The following is a 21,754-nucleotide window of genomic DNA, read 5'->3' on the forward strand; positions in this document are numbered from 1 at the left end:
CTGTTACCTGTCCCGCCTGTTACTGGTCCCACCTGTTACCTGTTCCGCCTGTTACCTGTCCCGCCTGTTACCTGTCCCGCCTGTTATCTGTCCCGCCTGTTACCTGTCCCACCTGTTACCTGTCCCGCCTGTTACTGGTCCCACCTGTTACCTGTCCCACCTGTTACCTGTCCCGCCTGTTACTGGTCCCACCTGTTATCTGTCCCACCTGTTACCGGTCCCACCTGTTACCTGTCCCGCCTGTTACTGGTCCCACCTGTTACCTGTCCCACCTGTTACCTGTCCCGCCTGTTACCGGTCCCGCCTGTTACTGGTCCCGCCTGTTACCTGTCCCACCTGTTACTGGTCCCACCTGTTACCTGTCCCACCTGTTACCGGTCCCGCCTGTTACCGGTCCCACCTGTTACCGGTCCCGCCTGTTACCGGTCCCACCTGTTATCTGTCCCGCCTGTTACCGGTCCCCGGTTCCACCTGTTACCTGTCCCGCCTGTTATCTGTCCCGCCTGTTACCGGTCCCGCCTGTTACCTGTCCCGCCTGTTACCTGTCCCGCCTGTTACCGGTCCCCGGTTCCACCTGTTACCTGTCCCGCCTGTTACCTGTCCCGCCTGTTACCGGTCCCGCCTGTTACCTGTCCCGCCTGTTACCTGTCCCACCTGTCACCGGTCCCGCCTGTTATCTGTCCCGCCTGTTACCGGTTCCACCTGTTACCTGTTCCGCCTGTTACTTGTCCCGCCTGTTACCTGTCCCACCTGTTACCTGTCCCACCTGTTACCAGTCCCGCCTGTTATCTGTCCCGCCTGTTACCTGTCCCGCCTGTTACCGGTCCCCGGTTCCACCTGTTACCTGTCCCGCCTGTTACCTGTCCCACCTGTTACCTGTCCCGCCTGTTACCGGTCCCGTCTGTTACCTGTCCCACCTGTTACCTGTCCCACCTGTTACCAGTCCCGCCTGTTATCTGTCCCGCCTGTTACCGGTCCCGCCTGTTACCTGTCCCGCCTGTTACCTGTCCCACCTGTTACCAGTCCTGCCTGTTATCTGTCCTGCCTGTTACCTGTCCCGCCTGTTACCTGTCCCCGGTTCCACCTGTTACCGGTCCCACCTGTTACCTGTCCCGCCTGTTACCTGTCCCGCCTGTTACCAGTCCCGCCTGTTATCTGTCCCGCCTGTTACCGGTCCCGCCTGTTACCTGTCCCGCCTGTTACCGGTCCCGCCTGTTACCGGTCCCGCCTGTTACCTGTCCCACCTGTTACCTGTCCCGCCTGTTACCTGTCCCGCCTGTTACCGGTCCCGCCTGTTACCTGTCCCACCTGTTACCTGTCCCGCCTGTTACCGGTCCCGCCTGTTACCTGTCCCGCCTGTTACCTGTCCCACCTGTTACCTGTCCCGCCTGTTACCGGTCCCGCCTGTTACCTGTCCCACCTGTTACCTGTTCCACCTGTTACCGGTCCCACCTGTTATCTTTCCCACCTGTTATCTTTCCCACCTGTTACCGGTCCCGCCTGTTATCTGTCCTGCCTGTTACCTGTCCCGCCTGTTACCTGTCCCACCTGTTACCGGTCCCGCCTGTTACCGGTCCCACCTGTTATCTTTCCCACCTGTTACCGGTCCCACCTGTTACCGGTCCCGCCTGTTATCTGTCCCGCCTGTTACCGGTCCCGCCTGTTACCTGTCCCGCCTGTTACCGGTCCGGCCTGTTACCTGTCCCGCCTGTTACCTGTCCCACCTGTTACCAGTCCCGCCTGTTATCTGTCCCGCCTGTTACCTGTCCCGCCTGTTACCTGTCCCACCTGTTACCTGTCCCACCTGTTACCTGTCCCGCCTGTTACCTGTCCCACCTGTTACCTGTCCCGCCTGTTACCAGTCCCGCCTGTTACCTGTCCCGCCTGTTACCTGTCCCACCTGTTACCTGTCCCGCCTGTTACCGGTCCCGCCTGTTACCTGTCCCACCTGTTACCTGTTCCACCTGTTACCGGTCCCACCTGTTATCTTTCCCACCTGTTTCCGGTCCCACCTGTTATCTTTCCCACCTGTTATCTTTCCCACCTGTTACCGGTCCCGCCTGTTATCTGTCCCGCCTGTTACCTGTCCCGCCTGTTACCTGTCCCACCTGTTACCGGTCCCGCCTGTTACCGGTCCCACCTGTTATCTTTCCCACCTGTTACCGGTCCCACCTGTTATCTTTCCCACCTGTTACCGGTCCCGCCTGTTACCGGTCCCGCCTGTTACCTGTCCCGCCTGTTACCGGTCCCGCCTGTTACCTGTCCCGCCTGTTACCGGTCCCGCCTGTTACCTGTCCCACCTGTTACCTGTCCCGCCTGTTACCTGTCCCGCCTGTTACTGGTCCCGCCTGTTACCTGTCCCACCTGTTACCTGTCCCGCCTGTTACCGGTCCCGCCTGTTACCTGTCCCGCCTGTTACCTGTCCCACCTGTTACCTGTCCCGCCTGTTACCGGTCCCGCCTGTTACCTGTCCCACCTGTTACCTGTTCCACCTGTTACCGGTCCCACCTGTTATCTTTCCCACCTGTTACCGGTCCCACCTGTTATCTTTCCCACCTGTTATCTTTCCCACCTGTTACCGGTCCCGCCTGTTATCTGTCCTGCCTGTTACCTGTCCCGCGTGTTACCGGTCCCGCCTGTTACCGGTCCCACCTGTTATCTTTCCCACCTGTTACCGGTCCCACCTGTTACCGGTCCCGCCTGTTATCTGTCCTGCCTGTTACCTGTCCCGCCTGTTACCTGTCCCACCTGTTTCCTGTCCCACCTGTTACCGGTCCCACCTGTTACTGGTCCCACCTGTTTCCTGTCCCACCTGTTCCCGGTCCCGCCTGTTACCTGTCCCACCTGTCACCGGTCCCGCCTGTTACCGGTCCCACCTGTTACCTGTCCCACCTGTTACCGGTCCCACCTGTTTCCTGTCCCATTACTGGTCCCGCCTGTTACCGGTCCCGCCTGTTACTGGTCCCGTCTGTTTCCTGTCCCACCTGTTACCGGTCCCACCTGTTACTGGTCCCACCTGTTTCCTGTCCCACCTGTTACTGGTCCCGCCTGTTACCGGTCCCGCCTGTTACTGGTCCCGCCTGTTTCCTGTCCCACCTGTTACTGGTCCCGCCTGTTACCGGTCCCGCCTGTTACCGGTCCCACCTGTTACTGGTCCCACCTGTTTCCTGTCCCACCTGTTACTGGTCCCGCCTGTTACCGGTCCCGCCTGTTACCGGTCCCGCCTGTTACCTGTTCCACCTGTTACCGGTCCCACCTGTTACCTGTCCCACCTGTTCCCGGTCCCGTCTGTTTCCTGTCCCACCTGTTACCGGTCCCACCTGTTACCTGTCCCACCTGTTCCCGGTCCCGCCTGTTACCTGTTCCACCTGTTACCGGTCCCACCTGTTACCTGTCCCACCTGTTACCGGTCCCGTCTGTTTCCTGTCCCACCTGTTACCGGTCCCACCTGTTACTGGTCCCACCTGTTTCCTGTCCCACCTGTTACTGGTCCCGCCTGTTACCGGTCCCGCCTGTTACTGGTCCCGCCTGTTTCCTGTCCCACCTGTTACCGGTCCCACCTGTTACCTGTCCCACCTGTTCCCGGTCCCGCCTGTTACCTGTTCCACCTGTTCCCGGTCCCACCTGTTACCGGTCCCACCTGTTACCTGTTCCACCTGTGTGCCATTTTCTCCCCCACGTGTTGTATTTAAGCCATGTGTTTTCTCCCCCGTATTGCCAGTTCGTCCCCCCCGTCCCCCCGTGAGCGTTCCAGCATTATTTTCTTGTCTTCCCAGTGGGTGTTTCGACCATTGCCTGTTTTTTGTGCCTCCGCCTTTTTTTGGCACTTTTACTCCCTGTGTCAGTCTGCTTTGTGGGTCCGTCGTCATTGCGGGCCTGATATTACCTTGGGAGAAGTTAAGTAAATGAACTTAACTGTGTCAAGTTATGTGAACTCATTTCACACAAAATCGTTTCACATAACTGGACACGATTAAGTTCACTTTCTTTTCCCAACGTAACCGGTTCCCCAACTTTTTTTTTTAAGTAAACTCGACTTTTAGAATTTACAGTGAAACGGGAGGAGAGGAGGAGGAGGAGGAGGAGGAGGAGGAGGAGGAGGAGGAGGCACGCCACAGTGGGAACGGTTCCATCATCAGAACTAGACGTCCGCTGTGGCTAGAAGCAGCCCGACCATAACTCACGCGGCACAGTTCGATCCTCTGTTCAACATGTGTGGGCTGCTGTTACATAACCAGTCCTGGGTACGACGTTAAACCGCAGCCGTCGGGTCGCCGGCGACTAAACCGGCGACCCCACTTCAACCCTTGGGTTGTTGTGAGGAGGGTGTGTGGACACCCAGCAGGACTAAAAACAAAACCTGTCAAAGGGAGGAGGAGTTCCTCTGTGAACCAACGGCCATCCATACCTGGAGGGGCGACAGGGACCACCAGGTACTCCCCCCCTACATGGAACACCGTGATGACTCAACCTGTTGAGGCCTCAGCTGTGCTCCTACCGCCTCCATAGGCCGCGGAACTGATGATGACTGTTGTATACGTTTTCCATAAGGGATGCCATGCTACATCTATGCTAAATCAAGTCCTAATCCACTGGAAGGCGAAACTTACGGCAAGTGGGAGCTAAGACTTCGAGCTCCCACTGGCCGTAAGTTTCGCCTTTATTGCATCGTCGTGCGTTTCATCCAGTTTATCTTTAAAAGGAAAACACAAAACGAACACAATCAAGTCCTTCAAGTCCTCACGTCTCAAGTCAAGTCCCGAGTCCTTAACTTCCGAGTCTGAGTCGAGTCTCAAGACTTTTTTTTTTTGTTGTCAAGTCACAAGTCGTCAAAACAGTGACTCGAGTCGACTCGAGGCCAAGTCGCAATGACTCGAGTCCCCATCTCTGGCAAAAACCATGGAACACTTTAAGCCTCAGCCTAATGGGACGACGCCTATAATTCCCATCCATCGTCCAAGCTGCTTATCCTAATTAGGGTCGCGGGATGCTGGAGCCTATCCCATCAGCACCGGGGCTGCAGGTAATATGGCGGCACAGACATCGTTACACAGGCTATGGCGGGGTGCAGGTGGGAGTGAGGGGGTGGAGGAGACCCTTTCGGGGATACCGGATCCCGCCCCGTCTTCGGCATGTAAGCAGCGAACCATGAAAAGCCATTTTATATCACAACGACGAGGCTACCTACCTTTGTTATGACATAAACGCACTTGCTCGCTTTATACTGCGGTGGTAGTGGTGCCCATGAGAAGGTGGGGAAAAACCCATCGGTCAACGACAGGTTAAGACTTGGCGGTGGCAAGGTCTCTCCTAGAGAGGACAGAAAGAAGGGGACATTTGAATCAGTTCCTCTGGACAAAACGTGATTGAGAGAAACGTGTCATCACTCATCTCAGTGACCTGTTCAGTCTCAGCTGAATGCAGGTACCCCCACCCTTATAAACAACACAGTGACTGCAGGTACCCCCACCCTTATAACCAATACAGTGACTGCAGGTACCCCCACCCTTATAAACAACACAGTGACTGCAGGTACCCCCACCCTTATACACAACACAGTGACTGCAGGTGTCCCCACCCTTATAACCAATACAGTGGCTGCAGGTGTCCCCACCCTTATAAACAATACAGTATCTGCAGGTACCCCCACCCTTATAAACAATACATTGACTGTAGGTGTCTCCAACCTTATAAACAATACAGTGGCTGCAGGTACCCCCACCCTTATAAACAATACAGTGACTGCAGGTACCCCCACCCTTATAACCAATACAGTGGCTGCAGGTACCCCCACCTTTATAAACAATACAGTATCTGCAGGTACCCCCACCCTTATAAACAATACAATGACTGCAGGTACCCCCACCCTTATACACAATACAGTGACTGCAGGTACCCCCACCCTTATAAACAATACATTGACTGTAGGTGTCCCCACCCTTATAACCAATACAGTGGCTGCAGGTGTCCCCACCTTTATAAACAATACAGTATCTGCAGGTACCCCCACCCTTATACACAATACAGTGACTGCAGGTGCCCCCACCCTTATAAACAATACAGTGACTGCAGGTACCCCCACCTTTATAAACAATACAGTATCTGCAGGTACCCCCACCCTTATAAACAATACAATGACTGCAGGTACCCCCACCCTTATAAACAATACAATGACTGCAGGTACCCCCACCCTTATAAACAATACAGTGACTGCAGGTACCCCCACCCTTATAAACAATACAGTGGCTGCAGGTACCCCCACCCTTATAAACAATACAGTGGCTGCAGGTACCCCCACCCTTATAAACAATACAGTGACTGCAGGTACCCCCACCCTTATAAACAATACAGTATCTGCAGGTACCCCCACCCTTATAAACAATACAGTGACTGCAGGTACCCCCACCCTTATAACCAATACAGTGGCATAACGACCGAAACCAACGAGCGGTTACAAAGCTAATTGCCGTGGCCATTAACGAAAGAGCGGCCCCAGGCCCGTAGATGGCGTGGGCGGCGGTGTCCCGGCCTGACGTGTCAGCGCCGCCGTGTTGCGCCATCCTCTCGGCCGGCGTCTGTCGGGTTTTGGGGGTGTCTTTTGATACACGCATCGCACGTATGCATTAAGCGGCGTGCTTTTTTTAATATCCACACGAACGCGTTTCAAATCGTCATATTTTCACTTCTTCTTTCTTTCGCCGAGCAGACCGCGGCGAAGCCCGGCAGCAAGACGTTGCGACACAGCCGATGTGAAAACACTGCGGAACGGTGCTCTTTAATATTGGCGGCAACAACACATTCCTACTGCATATCTTCTCTCGCCACTAATGCGTTTTACCCAAATGGAGACAGCACCAGCTGTCTTCCAACACATTGCAAGACAACTGTTACAAACCAGCCGAGCTTCCTTCCACCGAGGGTACCGTGAGCTCCCAAAGGCAGAGGGTTATCAATTATTGGCAATATCAGCACATCCCAAGATATGGCAAGCAATAGGTGAGACACACACACACACACACACACACACACACGGGGGGGGGGGACATCCAGCCACTGGAGTTGGATGAGCCAGTGCATCATTAGTGGTGGTTGTTGACAGGCCCAAAGCGGGAACAGAGGACCCAAATGCAGACAGCAGAGACGGGCCGGGCAAGAACAAAGCTTTAATGCAACAAAAACAGACTTACAGACGGGGGGGGGGGGGGGGGGAGAGACTCCGCAAGCATCTGGTGACCAAGAGTGTGAGCCTCGCTGTGAGTGTCTGAGAGACAATCCGACAAGGAGGGTCTCTCAGATGCGCAGGACAGGGCAAGAACAGACAAGCCAATGCAGGTGTGCAGGACAGGGTGCAGGTGTGCAGGACAGGGTGCAGGTGTGCAGGACAGGGTGAAGGTGTGCAGGACAGGGTGAAGGTGTGCAGGACAGGGTGCAGGTGTGCAGGACAGGGTGAAGGTGTGCAGGACATGGTGAAGGTGTGCAGGACAGGGTGAAGGTGTGCAGGACAGGGTGAAGGTGTGCAGGACAGGGTGAAGGTGTGCAGGACAGGGTGCAGGTGTGCAGGACATGGTGAAGGTGCGCAGGACAGGGTGAAGGTGTGCAGGACAGGGTGAAGGTGTGCAGGACATGGTGAAGGTGTGCAGGACAGGGTGCAGGTGCGCAGGACAGGGTGCAGGTGTGCAGGACATGGTGAAGGTGTGCAGGACAGGGTGCAGGTGTGCAGGACAGGGTGCAGGTGTGCAGGACATGGTGAAGGTGTGCAGGACAGGGTGCAGGTGTGCAGGACATGGTGAAGGTGTGCAGGACAGGGTGAAGGTGTGCAGGACAGGGTGAAGGTGTGCAGGACAGGGTGAAGGTGTGCAGGACAGGGTGCAGGTGTGCAGGACATGGTGAAGGTGCGCAGGACAGGGTGAAGGTGTGCAGGACAGGGTGAAGGTGTGAAGGACAGGGTGCAGGACAGGGTGCAGGTGTGCAGGACAGGGTGAAGGTGTGCAGGACAGGGTGAAGGTGTGCAGGACATGGCGAAGGTGTGCAGGACAGGGTGCAGGTGTGCAGGACATGGCGAAGGTGTGCAGGACAGGGTGCAGGTGTGCAGGACATGGCGAAGGTGTGCAGGACAGGGTGAAGGTGTGCAGGACAGGGTGAAGGTGTGCAGGACATGGTGAAGGTGTGCAGGACATGGTGAAGGTGTGCAGGACAGGGTGCAGGTGTGCAGGACAGGGTGAAGGTGTGCAGGACAGGGTGAAGGTGTGCAGGACAGGGCGAAGGTGTGCAGGACAGGGTGAAGGTGTGCAGGACAGGGTGCAGGTGTGCAGGACAGGGTGAAGGTGTGCAGGACATGGCGAAGGTGTGCAGGACAGGTGGAAGAGGAGTAAGGCCAGGAGTATTGAAGATGGGTTCAAACTCATCTACCACGGTGCGGATGGGGGGAGAAATGGGGTAGGGGTAATTCTGAAGGAAGAGTATAACAAGAGTGTGATGGAGGTGAAGAGAGCGTCAGACGGAGTGACGAGTATGAAGCTGGAAATTGAAGGGGTGATGATGAATGTTATCGGCACATATGCCCCTTAAGGTGGGTGTGAGACGGAAGAGAAGGAAGAATTCTGGAGTGAGTTGGATGACGTGGTGGAGAGGGCAGCCAAGGAGGAGAGAGTGGTGATGGAGCGGGCTTCACTGGGCAAGTTGGTGAAGGGAACAGAGGTGACGAGGAGGTGATGGGTAGGTATGATGTCAAAGAGAGGAATGTGGAAGGACAGATGGTGGTGGATTTTGTGAAAAGGATGGAAATGGCTGTGGTGAATACATATTTCAAGAAGAGGGAGGAATTAAGTTGATCTGCCACAGTATGAAGACTTGGGAAAGAGTAGTGGAAGCTAGGTTAAGAGGACAGGTGATGATTAGCGAGCAGCAGAGTTGAAGATGATAAGATTTTCATTGGGAGTGACGAAGAAGGACAGGATTAGGAACGATTATATTAGAGGGACAGCTCAGGTTGGACAGTTTGGAGACAAAGCAAGAGAGGCAAGATAGAGATGGTTTGGACATGTGTGGAGGAGAGATGCTGGGTATGTTGGGAGAAGGATGCTGAACATGGAGCTGCCAGGGAAGAGGAGAAGAGGAAGGCCGAAGAGGAGGTTTATGGATGTGGTGAGGGAGGACATGCAGGTGGCTGGTGTGACAGGAAGATAAAGAGGACAGGAAGAGATGGAGACGGATGATCCGCTGTGGCGACCCCTAACGGGAGCAGCTGAAAATATTAGTAGTAGTAGTTGTAGTAGTAGTAGTAGTGTGGCCACTAATATTGGAAAACAATTTTCCAAACTTCTGGATGAGTGCTTTACCCCACACCACCTATTGAGAAAAATATTCAACAGGGACACAGTCAAAATGAGCTACAGCTGCAGGCCAGATGTCCAGCAGGTTATTTCATCACACAACACAAGCGTCAAAGCCAAGGCAGAGACCCCCTCACCACAACCAAGCACTTCCAGCTGCAAATGCCGTGTTAAGGCATCGTTTCCTCTAGACAATGGACAATGCCAGACAGAGGGAGTCATCTGCCAGGCACCGGTGACAAGAGAGGACAACTGCAATGTGGACACTTACGCGGGATTAACAGAGGGCCCTTTTAAAATGGGGTTTAACGCCCATATGAGCAGCTTCAGAAATGAGCATGCAAGAAATGCGGCGGCCTCAAGCCGCCACATTTGGTCAGTGGTAGACAAGAGTATCAGTTACTCCGTCTCATGGGAAATCCTTGCAAAGAGCAATACATATTCAGTTAAGGGGAAAAGATGTGACCTGTGCTTGGCAGAAAAGTATTTTATTATTATTCGCAGACCTGATATGTCCACCTTGAATAGTAGAGACGAATCGGCCACCAGCTGTAGTCACCGAAAACAATATCTCCTTTGTAATTACAAATAAAATGTCTTTATTATCCCCCCCCCCCATTAGATGATACACATGTAACATTTATTGGTTGTTGTATTTTTTTAAATTTTGTTATATTTTAACTGCCTGCCCTTCCAACTGTGCCCCAACACCACCCTACTACATACATGAGTTATATCAATTAGCCCATTTGACATTACCTTGTTATATTCTAAATGTAGGCTATTTCAGCAGTGCCCTGGTCCTTTAAATGCTTTTTTCAAAACAAGCCCCAGCCCCTTACCCCATTGGTTGTAATGTTTTCTACCCCACCATTGGTCGCTGTGCATTATAACTACCTACCCCATTGATTGTTATAGTTAAAATGTTTTCTCCTCTCATTGGTTGCTGTCCACCGAAATTACCATATTCTTCTGAAGAAGAATATGGTAATTAGCTGTGTCAAATACCTAAGATAAGTCTAGAAAAAATACCTATAGTGTTTTCCTTTCTATCTCTAGCTTTCTATACTTCATTAATTAGACGTGTAAGTGCCATATATGTTGAATGTTTCTTTCTAAACCCATGCTGATGTGATGTGTAATATTGTACTTATTAAGATGCTGATTTAATCTTTGATAGACGAGTTTTTCAAGTACTTTTGATATAGCAGGCAAAATGGAGATGTGATGTAATGGTTAAAAACAGCTGGGTTATCATCTTTATAAATAGGAACCATCTTGGCTATTTTTTGTTCAAGAGGAACAATGCCCCTTTCCAATGAGAGATTGAAAATATGAAAGAGGTTTCACAATGTACTCATGAATGGATATCAGCAGTTTTCTGTCCATGCAATCACAACCTGGAGAAGAATCTTTCAGCATGACTAAGGTCTCCCGAACCTCATCTTCTGTAACCGGTAAGACATGAAAATTGTCATTGATTGGAGAATTCATAAACTGAAGAGGGCTACGGTTGGTAGGAGGAATCCGGGAGGACCAAGTTGGACCAACTTCTGAGAAAAAGCTATTAAAATTGTTGACGATTAATTGTGGATCAGTGGTAAGATCCCCATCAACCTTAAATTCAGTAGGTAACTGCTTGTATTTATTGTTCTTGTTGGGGATACAATTAATTGTTCTCCAAAGAAAGGCCGTGTCGTGCTTATGTTTAGATGATTCTACACTGTAGCAGTGTTTTTATTTTTTTTTAGCTCCTCTAATAATGTGGCTTAATTTATTTCTATAATTTTCAAACTGGGCAAGATTAAACGGAGTGGGGCTGGAAAGACATTTTTTTTTTGTTGTACAGTCTGTGTTTAGCATTCAAGGATTTCACGGTGGTTGAGGTTATCCACGGCTTGGCCGGTTTCTGATGAGGCTTGGGAGACACCAGGACAAGGGGTAAGCACGGATCACAGGCCGGGGAGACACAATCAGAAAACAAAGTAAAAGCCTTTTATGGATCTACAGACTGAAGGCTGTCTGTCCATGGATACTCGCTGACCTCTAATCCGAACTTCGCTATATTTGCTTAATTGGAGGTTCTCTTATATTTGTCTTATAGTTTAAATGTAGGCTTATCGTGTTCCTTGAATATTATTAAAAAGATCGCAACGGTCATCAGTATCCATATACAGAACTCCTGATCTCATGTTCTTACCCAACACATTTGTAAATATATTATCTAGTATCAGGGTGGCGGATGTCTTTGTCACTCTGGTTAGTACTGTAATTAATCACAGGATGAAAATAACCAGAGAACATTGTGTCAATAACGTCCTTAATGAAGTTATTAGTCTCATAGTTTACAATATTGATATTGAAATCACCAGCTCGGTAACAGTTTCCCCTTCTTTAGAAATATCAAGAACGAAGTAACCCACATGTCACACTATCATTTTATTTTATTTATTATTATTATTGTTTAGTTCCTTTGTTGTTGTCTGTATTATTATTATATTTGCTATGAAACTGTGAATATTTGTAATTTGCAATACTGCCATTAAAAATTAAAGTTATTAAAAAATATATATATCAAGAACAACTCCCCCCCCCCCCCAAGAAAAAACAATACATTCAAATCAGCACTGTCTTCAGTCAGCCAGGTTCCAATTGGGCCTATTACATTAAAAGAGAAGTCAAGGTTGGCCAAACAAAGGCGGGGGAGGAGCCAGTGCAGCGGCCAGGATACACGTGCACATCCGGCTTCCCACCCGCATCCACGGCCAAGTGTTTTTCTAGGGGCGCGCGGCCAAGCCGGAGGCAACGCGGGGATTCGAACCGGCGATCCCCCTGTCGGTAGGCAGTGGAATAGACCGCTGGTACGTGTCTGACCTCAAACTAGTCATGGAGGGTAAACATGTTTACACATGATTAATTATAAATAGACAGAATACACGGGATGCTCCGCATAGAAGAGCAGGACGGGGGTGGATGTTCGCGGATGCAATTTTTCAGTGTTATACATAAATATATATATATATATGTGTGTGTGTGTGTGTGTATATATATACATACACACACACATACATATATACATATACACATATATATACATATATATGTATACACACACACACACACACACACATACATATATATATATATATATATATATATATACACACACACACACACACACACACACACATATATATACTCTCACCCTGCGCTCATGGTGGTTTGCACATACAAGCAGCTAGATAGATAGATAGACAGACAGGTAGATAGATAGATAGATAGATAGATAGATAGATAGATAGATAGATAGATAGATAGATAGACAGACAGGTAGATAGATAGATAGATAGATAGATAGATAGATAGATAGATAGATAGATAGATAGATAGATAGATAGATAGATAGATAGATAGATAGATAGATAGATAGATAGATAGATAGATAGACAGACAGACAGACAGGCAGACAGACAGACAGATAGACAGATAGATAGATAGATAGACAGACAGACAGACAGACAGACAGACAGACCGGTAGATAGATAGACAGACAGACAGACAGACAGACAGACAGACAGACAGACAGACAGACAGATAGACAGATAGATAGATAGATAGATAGATAGATATATAGATAGACAGACAGACAGACAGACAGACAGACAGACAGACAGACAGACAGACAGACAGATAGATAGATAGATAGATAGATAGATAGATAGATAGATAGATAGATAGATAGATAGATAGATAGATAGATAGATAGATAGATAGATAGATAGATAGATAGATAGATAGACAGACAGACCGGTAGATAGATAGACAGACAGACAGACAGACAGACAGACAGACAGACAGACAGATAGACAGATAGATAGATAGATAGATAGATAGATAGATAGATAGATAGATAGATAGATAGATAGATAGATAGATAGACAGGTAGATAGACAGACAGACAGATAGATAGATAAATAATGATGAAATGAACGTGTGTTTCCGTCTGTCAGCAGCATTAAATACTGGTTCAAGCGGTGTTTGCTTGGTTCCTGTCTGAATACACACACTTCCCGGGTGAGGGCCGCCGGCCAAACCATACCTCATAAGCCCTCAAACTGAGGCTGCCGTCTGATTGGTTTCTACAGATTTTCCAGGGGAGCAGTCCTGTGCGCCCCAGACACTCCCGCTTTTATTGGCAGCGAATTGGTATTGTTTTAATGGGTTGGTTTTTTTTTTTTTTTTAATCTAACGTGATTGAATAATTCTCGTGGCTGTCAGTCACGTTCGTACCCACCACCACCACGCCTCGTCTCGGCTGTCCATCATCCACCGTCTACGAACCCTGATAAAAACCTATAGGCTACACTGTCCTTTTTTTCCACTTTAGTTTTCATTATTTTACAACAAACAAACCCCATAATGAAACACACAAAGAAGTAAAAAGTAAAAATAAACGTTGCTTGTTTGTTTCGTTTGTTTCCCATTGTCCTTCTTGACACCTCCGGGGGGCCATTAACGCAGCTGGCGGGTGTACTGTGCCAAGGTAAACTGCCCCTGCCCAAAAGCTCTTCAGCAGCAGCCGCCACTCACAGACTCACTCACACACACACTGAGACACACACTGACACACACACTGACACACACACAGACAGACTCACTCACACACACACTCACACACACACTGAGACACACACTGACACACACACTGACACACACACAGACAGACTCACTCACAGACTCACTCACACACACACTGAGACACACACTGACACACACACTGACACACACACAGACACACACACTGAGACACACACTGACACACACACTGACAGACACACTGACAGACACACTGACACACACACTGACAGACACACAGACAGACTCACAGATAGACACACAGACACACACACTGACACACACACTGAGACACACACTGACAGACACACTGACACACACACTGACAGACACACTGACAGACACACTGACACACTCACTGACAGACACACTGACAGACACACTGACACACTCACTGACAGACACACTGACAGACACACTGACACACACACTGACACACACACTGAGACACACACTGACACACACACTGACACACACACAGACACACACACTGACACACACACAGACACACTCACAGACACACACACTGACACACACACAGACAGACTCACAGACACACACACTGACACACACACAGACAGACTCACAGACAGACTCACTGACACACACACTGACACACACACTGACACACACACAGACAGACTCACAGACAGACTCACTGACACACACACAGACAGACTCACAGACACACACACAGACACACACACAGACAGACTCACAGACAGACTCACAGACAGACTCACAGACAGACTCACAGACAGACTCACTGACACACACACTGACACACACACAGACAGACTCACAGACAGACTCACAGACAGACTCACTGACACACACACTGACACACACACTGACACACACACTGACACACACACAGACACACACACAGACAGACTCACAGATAGACACACTGACACACACACTGACACACTCACTGACAGACACACTGACAGACACACTGACACACACACTGACACACACACAGACACACACACACAGACACACACACTGACAGACTCACAGACAGACTCACTGACAGACTCACAGACAGACTCACTGACACACACACAGACACACACACAGACAGACTCACAGACAGACTCACTGACACACACACTGACACACACACTGAGACACACACTGACACACACACTGACACACACACAGACACACACACAGACAGACTCACAGATAGACACACTGACACACACACTGACACACTCACTGACAGACACACTGACAGACACACTGACACACACACTGACACACACACTGACACACACACAGACACACACACTGACAGACTCACAGACAGACTCACTGACAGACTCACTGACACACACACAGACACACACACTGACACACACACTGAGACACACACTGACACACACACTGACACACACACAGACACACTCACAGACAGACTCACAGACAGACTCACTGACACACACACTGACACACACACTGAGACACACACTGACACACACACTGACACACACACAGACACACACACAGACAGACTCACAGATAGACACACTGACACACACACTGACACACTCACTGACAGACACACTGACAGACACACTGACACACACACTGACACACACACTGACACACACACTGACAGACTCACAGACAGACTCACTGACAGACTCACAGACAGACTCACTGACACACACACTGACACACACACTGACACACACACAGACACACACACACAGACACACACACAGACAGACTCACAGACAGACTCACTGACACACACACTGACACACACACTGACAGACACACTGACACACACACTGACAGACACACTGACACACACACTGACAGACTCACAGACAGACACACTGACACACACACTGACAGACACAGATAGACACACTGACACACACACACAGATAGACTCACAGACAGACACACTGACACACACACTGACACACACACTGACAGACACACTGACACACACACTGACAGACACAGATAGACACACTGACACACACACACAGACAGACTCACAGACAGACACACTGACACACACACTGACACACACACTGACACACACACTGACAGACACAGATAGACACACTGACACACACACACAGACAGACTCACAGACAGACACACTGACACACACACTGACACACACACTGACAGACACACTGACACACACACTGACAGACACACTGACACACACACTGACAGACTCACAGACAGACACACTGACACACACACTGACAGACACAGATAGACACACTGACACACACACACAGATAGACACACTGACACACACACAGATAGACTCAGTGACACACACACTGACACACACACAGACACACACACAGACACACACACAGACAGACTCACAGACAGACTCACTGACACACACACTGACACACACACTGACAGACACACTGACAGACACACAGACAGACACACTGACAGACACACTGACAGACACACAGATAGACACACTGACAGACACACTGACAGACACACAGATACACACACTGACAGACACACAGATAGACACACTGACAGACACACAGATAGACACACTGACACACACACTGACAGACACACAGATACACACACTGACAGACACACAGATACACACACTGACAGACACACAGATAGACACACTGACAGACACACAGATACACACACTGACAGACACACAGATAGACACACTGACACACACACTGACAGACACACAGATACACACACTGACAGACACACAGATAGACACACTGACACACACACTGACAGACACACAGATAGACACACTGACAGACACACAGATAGACACACTGACAGACACACAGATAGACACACTGACAGACACACAGATACACACACTGACAGACACACAGATAGACACACTGACACACACACTGACAGACACACAGATACACACACTGACAGACACACTGACAGACACACAGACAGACACACTGACAGACACACTGACAGACACACTGACACACACACTGACAGACACACTGACACACACACTGACAGACACACAGATACACACACTGACAGACACACAGATAGACACACTGACACACACACTGACAGACACACAGATACACACACTGACAGACACACAGATACACACACTGACAGACACACAGATAGACACACAGACACACACACAGATAGACTCACTGACACACACACAGATACACACACTGACAGACACACAGATACACACACTGACAGACACACAGATAGACACACTGACACACACACAGATAGACTCACTCAGGGGAAGCGCCATGAACAGCAGTCACCTTTCACCAAGGCAGCAACCCGCACCGATCCTGCCAGCGACCAGAACCGGCTCGCACCTTCCGAAGAAGCGTTCGCCCCCTTGGCTGAATGTAAAGTTCACCGAGAGTCTTTCAGGAGCCCCCCGGGGGGGGGGGGCAACACGGGGCGATACTCAAATGACACGACCGACATAATACATCGTTATTCTCGCCACCTCTCCACTAGTCTGTCCTTGTGTATATATCCGAAGATTGTTGTGTTGTCATTCCGTGTTGGTACACACAGAGAGCCACGAAACCGGAGTCCCGCTCCATGTTTGTGAAAACCCACATGGCCAATAAACCCGATGCTGACTCCCATTCCTCCAGGGAATTCTCTGGGGGTGGGGGAGAAAACGAAAGTGTGGGAAGGGAAGAACGCGTGAGCCGGTCGCTACTACCGGGCGCCGACCTGTAGCGCCGCCGGGAGGAGAAAGTAACGGGAGGAGAAAGTAACGAGAGGAGAAAGCGCCGGGAGGAGAAAGTGAGGGAGGAGTAAGTAACGGGACGGGAAAGCGCCGGGAGGAGAAAGCAACGAGAGGAGAAAGTAACGGGATGGGAAAGCGCCGGGAGGAGAAAGTAAGGTAGGAGAAAGTAACGAGAGGAGAAAGCGCCGGGAGGAGAAAGTGAGGGAGGAGTAAGTAACGAGAGGAGAAAGCGCCGGGAGGAGAAAGTAACGAGAGGAGAAAGTAACGGGAGGGGAAAGCGCCGGGAGGAGAAAGTAACGAGAGGAGAAAGCGCCGGGAGGAGAAAGCGCCGGGGGGAGTAAGTAACGAGAGGAGAAAGTAACGGGAGGGGAAAGCGCCGGGAGGAGAATGTGAGGGAGGAGTAAGTAACGAGAGGAGAAAGTAACGAGAGGAGAAAGCGCCGGGAGGAGAAAGTGAGGGAGGAGTAAGTAACGGGACGGGAAAGCGCCGGGAGAAGAAAGTAACGAGAGGAGAAAGTAACGGGATGGGAAAGCGCCGGGAGGAGAAAGTAAGGTAGGAGAAAGTAACGAGAGGAGAAAGCGCCGGGAGGAGAAAGTGAGGGAGGAGTAAGTAACGAGAGGAGAAAGCGCCGGGAGGAGAAAGTAACGAGAGGAGAAAGTAACGGGAGGGGAAAGCGCCGGGAGGAGAAAGTAACGAGAGGAGAAAGCGCCGGGAGGAGAAAGCGCCGGGAGGAGTAAGTAACGAGAGGAGAAAGTAACGGGAGGGGAAAGCGCCGGGAGGAGAATGTGAGGGAGGAGTAAGTAACGAGAGGAGAAAGTAACGAGAGGAGAAAGCGCCGGGAGGAGAAAGTGAGGGAGGAGTAAGTAACGAGAGGAGAAAGCGCCGGGAGGAGAAAGTGAGGGAGGAGAAAGTAACGAGAGGAGAAGTAACGAGAGGGGAAAGCGCCGGGAGGAGAAAGTGAGGGAGGAGAAAGTAACGAGAGGAGAAAGCGCCGGGAGGAGAAAGTGAAGGAGGAGAAAGTAACGAGAGGAGAAAGCGCCGGGAGGAGAAAGTAGCGAGAGGAGAAAGTAACGGGAGGGGAGATAGTGAAAGGTCGCGGCTGAAGTAGGGCAGCAGACTCACCGCTCTGCGCTGCGGCCGCGGACGCCAGGCAAACTAAACTCCAGCACAGCAGCCCGGCCCGGGTCCCGCCACGCCGCGCGACGGCCTCCCGCGACGCTGCCGCGCGAGCGAGTCGTCCTGAAGGAGTCATTTGGGAAAGCGTCCGCTCCGCACGTCCCGCCGCCGAGAAACAAGCGCTGAGGGAGCACTAATAACTCACCCACCGTCCCGTCTCGTCCCGCCTTCCACCCAGCTCGGAGTAGAGGAGGAGCGGGGCGGGGCGGGGCTTGACACAAGCTTCTGTTTTCTTCCAAAGTGAAGCGGAAGCGGCAGTACCACACACACACACGCACACTCTCCCACACACACACACACACACACACACACACACACACACACACACTCTCCCACACACACACACACACACACACACACGCACACTCTCCCACACTCTCCCACACACACACACGCGCACACACTCTCCCCCACACACACCCCCCCAAACATACACACACACACGCTCCCACACACACACACACAACACGCGTACACGATACACGCGCGTGCGCACACACACAAACACACGCACACTCTCCCACACACACACCCACACACACACAACACGCGTACACGATACACGCGCGTGCGCACACACACACACACGCACACACCCACACACTCTCCCACACACACACACACACACACTCTCCCACACACACACACACACACACACTCTCCCACACACACACACACACACACACACACTCTCCCACACACACACACACACACTCTCCCACACACACACACACACACACACACACACTCTCCCACACACACACACACACACACACACACTCTCCCACACACACACACACACACACACACACACTCTCCCACACACGCACACACTCACTCCCACCCACACACACAACACGCGTACACCCCCCCCACACACACAACACGCGTACACGATACACGCGCGTGCGCACACACACTACACACACTACACATGCGCGCGCGCGCACACACACACACACACACACACACACACGGGCCGTTACAATCAGAGGGTCTAGGAGCAGGGTTAAGGTTAAGTCATCTGATTCAGGGGCGTCCGGGTGGCGTGGCGGTCTATTCCGTTGCCTACCAACACGGGGATCACTGGTTCGAATCCCCGTGTTACCTCCGGCCTGGTCGGGAGTCCCAACAGACACAAGTTGGACGTGTCTGCGGGTGGGAAGTCGGATATGGGTATGTGTCCTGGTTGCTGCACTAGCGCCGCCTCTGGTTAGTCGGGGCGCCTGTTCGGGGGGGCAGCGTGATCCTCCTGCGCGACGGCCCCCTGGGGAAACTCCTGACTGTCAGGTGAAAAGAAGCGGCCGGTGACTCCACATGTATCGGAGGAGGAGGAGGCATGTGGTGGTGTGCAGCCCTTCCCGGACCGGCAGAGGGGGGTGGAGCAGAGCCCAGAACGGTTCGGAAGAGTGGGTTAGTTGGCTGGATACAAGGCGGAGGCGGGGGGGGCGTCATCAGATTCACGTGTTTTGATTATTTGCTTTTAATTGAATCAACGACGCAGCGAAGCAAGATGACTCATCATAAACTTAAAAACTTCGAGAAGAAGCAGAAGAAGAAAAAAACCATCTTTTACAAATGACGAAACTCCTTTATATCACCACATCTTTCTTAATTTCTACTGTAACTTCCACAATTCTGGGAAACGGCGAGAAAGCCACGAGGGTAAAGAGCTGACTCAAAGAATAACCCGGATCAAGTGAGGGCGGACATACGAAGAGCAACCAAAACAGTTTATACTGATAAATCAGAGGACACGGGAGCAAACATATGATGGAGAGGAAGAGGATATAGGAGAGGAAGAGGATATAGGAGAGGAAGAGGGTATAGGACAGGAAGAGGATATAGGAGAGGGAGAGGCTATAGGAGAGGAAGAGGATATAGGAGAGGAAGAGGATATAGGACAGGAAGAGGATATAGGAGAGGAAGAGGATATAGGAGAGGAAGAGGCTATAGGAGAGGAAGAGGCTATAGGAGATGAAGAGGATATAGGAGAGGAAGAGGCTATAGGAGAGGAAGAGGCTATAGGAGATGAAGAGGATAAAGGACAGGAAGAGGATATAGGAGAGGAAGAGGATATAGGAGAGGAAGAGGATATAGGAGAGGAAGAGGCTATAGGAGAGGAAGAGGCTATAGGAGATGAAGAGGATATAGGAGAGGAAGAGGCTATAGGACAGGAAGAGGATATAGGAGAGGAAGAGGATATAGGAGAGGAAGAGGATATAGGAGAGGAAGAGGCTATAGGAGAGCAAGAGGCTACAGGAGAGGAAGAGGCTATAGGAGAGGAAGAGGATATAGGAGAGGGAGAGGATATAGGAGAGGAAGAGGGTATAGGAGAGGAAGAGGATATAGGGGAGGAAGAGGATATAGGAGAGGAAGAGGATATAGGCTGTGTGTGCCTTTCAATCACCAGCTCGCTCAGCTTGTCCCACCCTGTTTCCTTCAGCTACGACGCAAAAATCAGCACTATTTTCTCTTTTAAGGATCTCGAAAAATTTATTCACTCTTTCATTTCCAGGTTACTGTAACTCCCTCTGCTCTGGCCTCAACCAGGCTGCTCTACATCGCCCCCGGCTGGTTCAGGATGACGCTGCTGGACCACTGACCAGAAGGACCCGCCGGTCCCACACACTGCCCCTGTTCTTGCGCCCCTCGATTGGCTTCCCATTAAATTCTCGTCCCCAGTTATGCTCCCGATCTTCTCACTCCACACTCCACCCCCGGACCTCTCCCATCCTCAAACCCCGGTCTGTTATCCAGCCCTCAGTCCAGCTGCAGGGCAGAAAGGGGACCGCGCCTTGCAGTCCTGGCTCCAGGCCTCTGGAACAAACTGCCACAGTCCCTTATTCCTGCTGAATCCTCGGTCCAG

General features: G+C 51.0%; 1 protein-coding gene across 2 annotated transcripts in view; it reads right to left on the reverse strand.

The window, feature by feature from the left end:
• LOC130130571 (uncharacterized) overlaps positions 1 to 19,065 on the reverse strand; it is a 34,726-nt gene extending 15,661 nt beyond the window's left edge. The window contains exons 1-2 of one of the 2 annotated variants that reach the window (XR_008812171.1): positions 18,832 to 19,065; positions 5,189 to 5,310 (exon numbers count right to left, since the gene is read on the reverse strand). Coding sequence is in view for 1 of the 2 variants with exons in the window: in XM_056300288.1 (XP_056156263.1) it covers positions 5,189 to 5,310; positions 18,832 to 18,961 (252 nt within the window). In the remaining variant the exon portion in view is untranslated. The remainder of the gene's footprint in view (positions 1 to 5,188; positions 5,311 to 18,831) is intronic. The other variant, XM_056300288.1, reaches the window with a different exon arrangement.
• Positions 19,066 to 21,754: the final 2,689 nt, after the last annotated feature.

Source organism: Lampris incognitus, chromosome 20 (assembly GCF_029633865.1).
Source record: "Lampris incognitus isolate fLamInc1 chromosome 20, fLamInc1.hap2, whole genome shotgun sequence".
In the NCBI taxonomy this organism is placed as follows: domain Eukaryota; kingdom Metazoa; phylum Chordata; class Actinopteri; order Lampriformes; family Lampridae; genus Lampris; species Lampris incognitus.